Here is an 11,300-nt window from a genome sequence, read left to right as displayed (position 1 = left end):
AAGTGGGATGCTTTGATGAGCGCAAGGGTCACCAAACGTGGTTCCTTTCCCTTCACTCAATATGTGGAGCCTTTAGAATCCCTCAGACTTTCAAGTGTAGGCCCTGCCTGCTGTGGGTAAAATAACAGGAGTGGAAAGATGAGGTTCTTAATGTTGGTCACCTCAATAGGCCTAAGGTGGGTGAGCCACCCAACACCTTCCGTGCTGACCTAAAATTTTAGACAGGTCTGGGACAGGGAGATAGACAGTGGGATAGTCACCTGCTTGACATTACATTCTCCCATGTTTTGAAACATGCCAGTGAGTTGGAGCAAGCCTTAAACAATTTGTACTCAATTCTATTGTTGTAATTTGAATTCGCTATTACATGCGAGCAAATTGAGTGCACAATATCTTTAATCATTATTCTTTCTTTCCTTTTTGGCTCAGGATGAATTTAAAATCTGGACTAAGAAGAAAGTGATGTGGATTCAGTTGTCTTTCCCCAGTAGTGCAGCCAGAGCTGCTCAACAACACTCAGTTCTCTCTGATGAGACGTCATTGCTGCACAGAATTGTCATTAAACCTGAATTAAAAGTAAGAATTCTCCTTTTGCTTCAGTAATGTATCTTATATAGTCAAAAGTATATCTGCAGCAACATATCTGAAGGTCGTAATTTAGTTACAACAATTGGGAATACCTGTATTTGATATTGTCCGTTCAAATATTAAATTCCTGCCTTTAAAATATATCTATCCTCTTAACTGATGCTTACAGGTGCGTTTTATTGAAATTCAAAAGATCAGATACATCTGGGACCTCAATGAAAAACAATTTGTTAGAGCTGAGTAAGTTTTTGCAACTCCATCTGAATTTTGGGATGATGGCAATTTTAAGACTCTTTGAAATATTTTCTTTAACTCATTACTCTCTTCAGAGTACTGGAAGACAGGCACTCCTGTGCTGATAATCGTAATAAATTTGGATCTGGATTGACAACCACAGAAGAGGCTACCAGGTAGATAGTAAAAATAATTATTTTGCATGATATTGCATTCTGTTATGAGACAGAGAAAGATAGAATCTTCTTTTATTTGGTTTTATGGCCTATTAACTCTGCCTGGTTGCATGTCCATTTTCAGAGCTTTTTTTGAAGAGTTGATTTGCACCTTTGGTTGTAAAGGTGAACAGCAATTTTCCCTTTGTCTTCAAAGAAATTCTTCTGAGTGAGTTGCTCAAAACTCAAGTAATTTGATTGTCTAATACAATATTCTGCTGAATTTTAACAGACAAATGTGTATTGGAAGTAAACATAAATTAAAAACCACAAGATATTCTTAATTTATAATGTTTTCAAATCAAGCTAACAGAGATCCAAACATCTTGGGGTTGAATTTTCACCCCAACATGAACAAAATTTCCATGCATGGGATTGGGAATCAGGATTGGCCCTGGTTTCATCACATCCCTACTTCTTTTCAGTCATCAGAATTCATTGATGATTTAGGATGAGTGCATTTCATTGCAAATTGGAAATATATCATACAATGTAATTACACCATATGATGACATTCCTGAAATATGCATGAAAGCAAAGAAATTTAGGTTCATCCTTAATGTTCAATAATATTAAGGTGTGGGGTATTGACAATTTGCCAGTAAAGAGGCATGTCAGATGCCTGCAGAAATGTTTGTACCCATCCACCTCCATACATAACTCTCCATCGGAGCAGATATTCTATCCATGGTTTCAGGATATCACCCACCCAATATTTAGAACAAAACTGGTAATCACATGCCAATTTCATTTTAACAGTCTCTAAGAATAGAAGGTGTGCAAAATGAAAATTTCAGAGATTGGTTAGTAAACCAGCAATGGGCCAGGGGAAAAGGAATTTAATTACTTATAGAAATAAAACAAATAACTGAGGATGCTGGAAATCTGAAACAAAAGCAGGGAGTGCTGGAGAAACTCAGCAGCTCTGGCAGCATCTGTAGAAGCCAAACAGACTTAACATTTCGAGTCCATGACCCTTGGATATGAGGCTTAAAGCTAACTTTGGTGTATTTTTTTCTTAAATTTTGAAATCTTGGCAGTGATATCTCTAATAACGATGGATGAAGTAAATTCAATGTTAATTGTTTCAATGCAATGTGCTGAATAGGAAGATTGTACTCAACTGGCTCTAACTTGCTAAACCCAAAACAGAACATCTGCTGCTGTGATTCTGTAGTTGGGCTGAACTTTCAGAACAGTCCTGAGTGCATTAATAGCTACTCTAACATCAAATTTAGGATAATCAGTCAAGCTTGTAATATTTCTTCTTTAAGCTTGTTGGAAATGATTTACATTCATACCCAGGAATTCATTCTCCGCAAACAAAAAGAATGTTTTTGAGTTAGCCCAGGATCTTGGGTAGCCTATGTTTCCATAATCTTTTTTCTCTATGGCAATGCCGCTGTCATTCAGAATTGTCTTGTTAACCAACTTACATCCTTTTATCCTGAAGCATAAATTGTTGACATTGTTTGAAATTTGGCATTCTCTTGTTTTCCGTTGAGCGCAAGCCAAAATGTTTTAGCGACAGCAGAGGACTAAAGTTACATTTGGTGCAATTACTGATTATACTTATGTTTGTCCCAATTTTGGATATATTTATCTTTTCACATTGTGAGCATCTATGTCCAATATGCTGAGATTTATATTCCTTGTTTCACAGACAAAAAAAGTTATAGTAATGTAGTTGTTTGTGTACATTCCTAAAATCTTTAGTTTTAAATGGCAATGAAATGTAGATTTGTCTTCTATCTAATAACCCTATAATGTTTAAATGTAGGAGATTAATATTTGGACCTAATATAATTGACATCCGAATTTCTCCCATTTGGAAGCTACTTTGTAAGGAGGTAAATTTTATTTTACGTGGTTTTTAATCACATTTCTCATTTTAAATGTAGAATACATAACGTTTTAATTTTGACTTTCTTTTCTTCACAGGTTTTAAATCCATTTTATACATTTCAAATATTTAGTGTGTGTTTGTGGCTTTCTGAGGATTATACAGAATATTCAGTTGCGCTCATAATTATGTCATTCATTTCCATTGCCTTTTCTGTGTATGATGTGCGGCAGGTGAGTGCTAAAACAGAGTTTACATTTAAAGGTCTGTCTAGTCTTATCTTCATCAATGTTTACAATGCAGTAAACAATTAAATTGTCTATTTTCTGATTCCAACCATGTCTAAATTTTTAAATCTTTCATTTGAAATGTGTCAAGAAGATATATGTTTCATTTGCACTTAAATTTACATTTCACCTGCTGAGAATTGACAAACGAAATGCAAGGATTTGATTCCATTGGCAAATAAGCAGAGTAAATTCTTCTGTTACTTTACTGTTTGCAGCAATCGATAAAGTTGTACAAACTTGTAGAATCTCACAATAACATGATGGTCACCATCTGCAGAAAAGGTGGAGGTGAGCAGTTTTTAGTGCTGAAGCTATGATTTTGTAACTATATTCTGCTTGATAGCTGGAGCTATATTAGAAATGCCTTCATGCAATCTATGTCGCACAGAATGGTTTGGTTTTGCTTCACAATTCATCACTCATTCCCTTAATTTCTTCATGACTGGTTTCTTTTCATTGAAAAATTTTGCCAGCAATATATTCAATAATAGCTCCCAAACAGTATCCTGAACCACACCATTCTGATTTTTGCAGGATCATTGTAATTTAATGGGCAGAAATTTCAAACAAGCTAATCTCAACTAACTGGATGAAACTGACAATTTTGAACTGTTACAGCCTTATGGTAAAAGGGACTTGAAACTTCTACCAGCAGAGAAAGGGCAGTGTTATATCCCAGTTCACTAAGTGCTGTGTCCCAGGAATTCTTTCCTTTTACTGTGGTAGCGTAGAAAGGAAAGGAATTGTATCTCTGTAATCAGGTATAGGAATTTGTTGCATGTTGTCTCCAGTTCAACATCAACACTATCCTATAAGCATTTCAAACAAATTAAGACAAATGTTTTAATAACTTAATACTGAATTATGCAATAACCGTGGATATTATCATTTAAACATTCCCAGGCGACCTCATTTGCAATTTTCCTAATGAATGACTGAAGAACATTTCAACCTCTCGTCAATTGGGAAATATGAAGCTAAATCATGAATTCACAATCCTATATTCATTAAAGGTCAATACAATTTATTTTGATTGTCATAGCACCTAAAATAATAATACATGCTACTTTACCCCATTGATAATTGAAAATCACTTGGCAGATTGGGCAGATGTTCCCAGCCACATGGTAGTAGGCTTGGGGTGATGGAGAGGCCACACACCAACCCTTTGCAGAAGCTGCTGGCTCAATCAAGATTGCATACAGGGTGAGGAGCTATCGGAGCCTGAGGTGCAGAACCCATCCTTCCCCAGTTTGATTCTGATGTCAGAATACTGAAGCTCACTGGAAAATCCAGACTAATAGTTTCATTTTTCGCTCTCCTCACAAACTGCAATGTTATCTCTTATGTACTTATTAGCAGAAGAGGTTCTGGAGTCTGCCTAGTGTCTTGTTAATGAATGTAAATTCTGGTCTCATATTGATAAGCAACCCAGATAGCATTTTAAGCTCTTCTAGAACCTTACACACGCACACATACACACACTCACATGCATACACATGCACAGACAAACGCACACACACACAAACACACGCATGCACAAACACACACATATACACATGCACATATGCGCACACAATGAAGAAGAGAAATTCAAGAAAAAGATAATGGACTAAAACTCATGGGGAGTAAAGTTGCAATTTCCTGATTTGTATTCTCACATCTAAGCACACCCATCAAAAGTGAAGGTTTGTATTTTTCCTTTGATTTTATGAGGGAGGCAAAATGAAATCTTTAGGTTAAGCTTTGAACTATATTAATTGCTGCAATGTAAGCCCGGTCTTCTATTTATTTTAAGCTAAAGGCACGTGAAAATGAGCATAGAGAAACTGGTTTGGTGCACAGTGTCACAATCATACTGTCTGCTTCCACAGAGTGGTCTGTGAATTATGATTTTGTATGGCATGTAGCCCCTTTTTAGTTCTGAGTGTTCCAATTTCAAAATGCCAGCAGCATTACAGGTTATGGTTTATATTTGTAGGATATGAGAAAGTGCCATCGAGTGAACTGGTGCCTGGTGATGTACTCTTAGTAACAGGAAATAAACAAGTATTGTCCTGTGATGCCATACTGATCCATGGGGGCTGCATTGTCAATGAGAGCATGCTTACAGGTAAGAATCTCTCTTTTTCACCTGCATATGAGATCTTACCTTGTTCTCAGGAAAATGGCAATTCAAAAAAACTTGTTTGGCAGTTGCATATAGATTGTGAATGGAGAAGACATTGAGAACAACTGTCCTTGATTATCTTTTTTTTAAATTCACTCACAGAATAAGTGCTTTGCAGGGAAGAATCATAGAAACCCTACAGTGCGGAAAGAGGACTTTGGGCCCATTGAGTCCACACCAACTCTCCGAAGAGCATCCCACTCAGACTGAGACCCCCACCCTATCTCCATAACCTCACATTTCCTATGGCTAACCCACCTAGCCGCACATCCCTCAACACCAAGGACAATTTACCATGGCCAATCCACCTAACCTGCGCACATTTAGATATTTGGGTAGGCCAAACAGTGACCTAACTGAGAGAGAAAATTCATTTTTCTGTGAATTAAGCATCTTTTCTGTAAGATAGATTGATCTAGAGAATCAAGGGACATGGGAAGTGTGTAGTAAAGTGCTGATCAGGCAGACGATCAGCTGTGATCACATTGAATGGTAGAAGATTCTGAAGGATTTTTATAGTTTATTTCTATTCCTCTTACTTATGTTCTTGTGTTCTTTACTCCATGGGAAACAAGAGAAATTAGAAGAATGAAACTTGGAGAAGTGAGTTATCTCCTGAGTAATCTCACAAGTGAGAGGACTCTACTAGCAAGCAGAGTAGATAGACAGGAACCTCTCATTTATGGTGTGGATGTTGAAATGGATTTGGTTCAGTATAGTTTTAAGTTTCTTTCTCGTATTAGAGAATTTTCATTCTTTTTGCCCTTGACCATCTCAAGTTTTCTTGAATCAACCACATATTGTCGATCTGGAGTCACTTGCAGATGACATCATTTAGGGATGAGGGGTTCCTTTCCTAAGACATTAGCTGTCTACTTTATTGCATGTGGCCATACCTTTAATTGCAGACTATAGCACTTTCAGGTCTGATGCAGCATAATGTCTTTCGTCCTCTTCAGCACACAACCCCCATTCCCCTCCCCTAATACCCAGCCCCCAAATCCCCTCCCCCCCCCAATACCCAGCCCCCCAAATCCTCTCACCCCCAATATCCAGCCCCTTGACTCCTCACCAACCAGCCCTCACTATCCACCATTACCACAGCCTGGGGTGCACTCCCACCTGGCAAAAAAAATTATTTCAGGAGCCTGCCTTGCATAAAGACTCAATTGGAAAATCCCGGACACTTGACTTTTGGATAATGCCAGAAAGAGAAAATCTATCCACATTTTTAATGCTTTCTTGCTTCATTGTGTGTTTAGGGTATACAGAATCCTATGCTTCTGCAATTACTTACTGTTAACTGACCGTAACTGTGTTGACTTAGCTTTTATTTGTTTTTACTATACAAGGTGAAAGTATTCCTGTAACAAAGGCACCATTGCCAAGTGTAGTTAACCCTAGCTGTTGGAAGAGCTCAACTGAAGATTACAAACGTCACATTCTGTTCTGTGGGACTCAAGTCATTCAGTCAAAAGCAACAAGCGAGGGTGAAGTAAAAGCTGTTGTCTATCGAACAGGTCTGTCTCCAATGAGAGAAAAATATTAATTATTTGGAACGTAAATTTTTCCATGTATGCTGCAGAATGCAAACTTCTTCAACTGCTGCACTTCATTTCAGGAGAATTATCTTTTTTGTTTTTACTGTTTATGTATAATCATCACCTGTGCAGAATGTAGAAAGGAATCAATAGAAGGAAAAATAACTGGGTTTTATTCCTTGCATACGATCCTACCAGGCTGATCATCCTCCCTGTGTTCCATGAACATGATGGTTAACACCTGAGTGGTATATGTGGAGATATAACTCTGTCTGCCAACATGTGTTTCCAAGATTAGACACCAGAGGTATTGATGCCACAACAAATGTTGAGATAGAAGAATTTGATTCCTCAATTTTCAACAATGAGTTCAGCTATATTACTGGGAAGGAACATGACATACAAAAGTATTGATTCTTCGTCATTGAACAGAAGGAATTATAATTGGGAACACACTGTGTTTGAGTTCCTAATAGTTTTAAAATTATCACTATCAAGGTCTGGAAGAAGATGGATTTTTTAATCTGCTCGTACAAAAGCTTATTCATCAGAACTAAGAACAGTTTGCTGTCTGCAATACATATAGCATCTGTGTTAATGACGGGAGTAACAATTTCCTAACCCAATAGCAATCTGTGCATATCAGATTAGAAAATATTTGCTTCATCGCTCACAAAACTGTTGCTGTAAAGAAGAACTCTGTAATAATTTAATCAATCATTACACCTTTAATGGCCTTAATAATTTCTCTTTCTTAATACCAATGAAATTGTGTTGCTGCAGGTTTTACTACTACCAAGGGAGAGTTAGTGAGATCCATTCTGTACCCAAAACCAATGGACTTCAAACTGTACCAAGATGCCTTTCGATTCCTGTTATGCTTGACAGTCATTGCAACAATTGGAATGATATATTCAGTTTGTATCCTTGTGCTAAATGGGGTAAGTTAATAACAGTCGCTGTGCATGAAAACACCTGAAGTAACAAAATCAATAATGTGGTGTAGAGATAACAAGGTGCAGAGCTGGATGAACACAGCAGGCCAAGCAGCATCAGAGGAGCAGGAAAGCTGACCCCTTCTTGTTCCAGACCCGAAACGTCAGCCTTCCTGCTCCTCTGGTACTGCTTGGCCTGCTGTGTTCATCCAGCTCTACATCTTGTTAATTCAGATTCTCCAGCATCGGCAGTTCCTACTATCTCTGAATCAATATTGTGTTGTATTTGTTTCTTTGCTGGATAGATTTAGAAATTCCCTTCCTCATTTTCATATCATAGCCTTAGTCTATTTTCTCTGCAATTTTTTTCCAACCGATAAGCTCAACCAGTAACCACTGTTCCTCTTGCTCAAAATTACTTTAATGATTTTTGTGTCATGTGGGCAGCATTTGTTGCCTATCCCTAATTGATCTTGAGATTGTGGTGGTGAAATGCCTTCAATATGCAGCCTGTATGGTGCAGATACACCTGCAGTGCTGTCCAGAATGGAACACTTGTTCCAGGATTTGATCCAGCTAAAGTAACAGTGATATACATCCACATCTGGATATTGTGTGGCTTGTTAGGGAAGTTGCTGATGGTAGGGTTTCCATTTTGCCTTTTTTGTGCCTTTAAATGAACTCCATGCATTTACTGATACTGCAACCTCGGTATGAATTTACTTTTCCACCCTTGCTCCCTCTGCTGTAGCTTTGCCTCATGATAACAGCCATGCCCATTTTGAAGTGTAACTACTCCCTTCCCCTCTATCCTTCCCAGCCTAGTATTTTGTAGTATTACTGTAAAGTTTCCTTCCCCCTTTCCCTCAGGGAGCATGGAGGCTCGAGGTAGGGGCGATGGGAGATGGTTGTACAGAGAAGATATCTGGTGACCAGACAGAGACCATATTGATGGTCTCCGCTGTAAGCTGTATTCCCTGTCAATACTCTTTACGTGAACAATGCAACTGAAAACTAATTTTGACAATGCTGGAGTGGGTAGAGTCAATGTCACCTTGATGGGTGAAAGCATAGGATTGATGTCTAATGGCCATTAAGAGATTGATGCGGCAAATGCATGAAGCATGGGTTTGCAAACTCCAGCTACATTTCACTTGCAAACATATCTTCGCATATATAAGAGGCACGCAGATTGAATGTGCTTATGCATCAAATCCCAGCCAAAGGCAGATTGCATCTGCTGTGTCCAAAGATGTGATGGGGCATACAATAGGGCTGCTGAAAGTCTGGTTCTGTAGCTTGGGGCATTGTGAGGAGGATCTCCAGAGTTTTCTGCATAGAGTGTGTTGCACCATCCTGGTGTACTGTGTTCTGTACAATTGGAGCAGACAACAAGGTGATGCTGAGAAACTGGGAGAACAAGAGCAGGAGAAGGATGAAGATACTGGGAGGAGGAAACTCTCCTTGTGGATGACAGAACTTAGATGCAGTGGGGTCCACGAACATACAGGAACTGATTGACAGTCACCATTTAATTTCCAACCTTTTTTAAAATGCTCTGCATTGTTTCTTTAAGAAAAAAAGTGCCTCAAAGAAATGTAAGATATTGTGGAGACTATTTAAAATTGACACAAGAATATTATTTAAATGAAGTCAGATTATAGTTTAGATTGTAAATGCTGAATATCTACACTCAAATAATAACTGATGGAAAGTTATAGAAGCTAATAAAACAAAGTAGAACAGTAATTAGTTGCCCAGTGCCTAAAACACTTCGAACTGGACCCCAAGTTACCATTACATCCGAGCTCCTTCCTAAAGCCTTACTTGAAATCATGGCGACAAGATCGTTAGATTACCATTACCAGGATCAGCACTCTAACTTGCTAGTTGCATCAACACGTCCACTCAAGACCACAATGGAGAGGAAATCCTACAAGGAGCTGAAAACAACTTGTACTTCTGTACCCAACTGAGCAAACAAGCCTGTTGTGGAAGATAACTAGTTCCTTTAGAGTTGAACATTGTTTCTAATTAAAGTAGTGAAAATTCCACCAAGATGTGCAGAGGGTGTAAAAAGCAGAAATACTGGTGTGGCCCAGAAATGTTCCCTTGAGATGGTAGAGAGGAAATGTCACTTTTGGTTCTTCCTCCCACAGAAAATCATAGAATGGAAAGCATAGAGTAGAATTTCAGTGGAACTTGGCTTCACCTCCATCCTTTGTTACCAATGGAGAAATCCACTGTTGGTCCACCCAAACCCTCATTGGATTTTGGACTTTAAAGGTTACCCCGTAACTTTTTCTTAAAACTTGATGATACTGTGGCTATATTTAAAATCTCTCAGCATATGCTTAGGCTTCCTATATGATGGATATTACAAACTGGAAGTGAATTTTCTGCCAGATTTTAATGCATGATATAAAAGTATTGAGAGCTTCCTCCATGAAATAGGCGTTAGATTATTTGTATATAAAAGTAAAGAGTCTAATACAAGGTTGAGGCCCACCCAAACTGAGTTGTCCTATTGCAGCTGGCAAAGGGCTTGGTGCAGTCAGTGGAGCAAAGTGAAGAATTGCTAAGAATAGCTACTGAACATGTGTATAAAGAGGGGATGCAATGGCCATGTGGTATTATCGCTGAACTGTTAATCCAGAGACCAGGTAATGTTCTGAGGACCTGGGTTTGAATCCTGCCACAGCACATGGTGGAATTTGAATTTAATAAATATCTGGAATGAAGAGTCTAATGATGACCATGAATCCATTGCTGATTGTCAGGAAAAACCCATCTGGTTTACTAATGTCCTTTAGGGAAGGAAATCTGCCATCCTTATCTGGTCTGGCCTACATGTGACTCCAGACCCTCAACAATGTGGTTGACTCATAACTGCTCTCTGGACAATGAGGGATGGGCAATAAATGCTGGCCATCCAGCGGCTCCCTCATTCTGTGAATGAATAAAAAAAAACCTATCTCATTTTTGTTACATACAGATAGCAGAAGGAATCACTGAAGCCCTCTCATAACATCCTTTGCAAATAGCTATGTTCAATAAAGTCTGTTAAATATTCATTCACCTAAATGTACACCTGATCATACTACAGACAGGCGAATCAAATCTGCTTGTGATCTAGTCAATGAACTCTAAAAGGACTGTGGCAAGCCACCACTCAATAGAGATAGTAGGAACTGCAGATGCTGGTGAATCCGAGATAACAAGGTGCAGGGCTGGATGAACACAGCAGGTCAGGCAGCATCATAGGAGCAGAGAGGCTGACGTTTCGGGCCTAGACCCTTCATCAGAAAAGGGGGAGGGGAAGGGGGTTCTGAAATAAATAGGGAGAGAGTGGGAGGCGGATAGAAGATGGATAGAGGAGAGGATAGGTGGAGAGGAAACAAACAGGTCGAAGAGGCGGGGATGGGGCCAGTAAAGGTGAGTGTAGGTGGGGAGTTAGGGAGGGGATAGGTCAGTCCAGGGAGGA

At 38.8% G+C, this 11,300-nt stretch overlaps 1 protein-coding gene across 1 annotated transcript in view; it reads left to right on the top strand.

The window, feature by feature from the left end:
• The window catches only part of LOC109937702 (dynamin-like 120 kDa protein, mitochondrial), a gene marked incomplete at its 5' end in the record, with an annotated part of 103,780 nt that overhangs the window by 49,288 nt on the left and 43,192 nt on the right, over nucleotides 1–11,300 (top strand). The window contains 9 exons of the mRNA XM_048604588.1: nucleotides 430–576; nucleotides 758–828; nucleotides 918–998; nucleotides 2,818–2,887; nucleotides 3,386–3,458; nucleotides 5,152–5,283; nucleotides 6,693–6,860; nucleotides 7,665–7,822; nucleotides 8,687–8,779. Of these exons, the coding sequence (XP_048460545.1) occupies nucleotides 430–576; nucleotides 758–828; nucleotides 918–998; nucleotides 2,818–2,887; nucleotides 3,386–3,458; nucleotides 5,152–5,283; nucleotides 6,693–6,860; nucleotides 7,665–7,822; nucleotides 8,687–8,779 (993 nt within the window). The remainder of the gene's footprint in view (nucleotides 1–429; nucleotides 577–757; nucleotides 829–917; nucleotides 999–2,817; nucleotides 2,888–3,385; nucleotides 3,459–5,151; nucleotides 5,284–6,692; nucleotides 6,861–7,664; nucleotides 7,823–8,686; nucleotides 8,780–11,300) is intronic.

Source organism: Rhincodon typus, chromosome 13, assembly GCF_021869965.1.
Source record: "Rhincodon typus isolate 14 chromosome 13, sRhiTyp1.1, whole genome shotgun sequence".
In the NCBI taxonomy this organism is placed as follows: domain Eukaryota; kingdom Metazoa; phylum Chordata; class Chondrichthyes; order Orectolobiformes; family Rhincodontidae; genus Rhincodon; species Rhincodon typus.
Note: the sequence above shows the minus strand (reverse complement) of the source record. Positions and strands in the feature narration are given on the sequence as shown.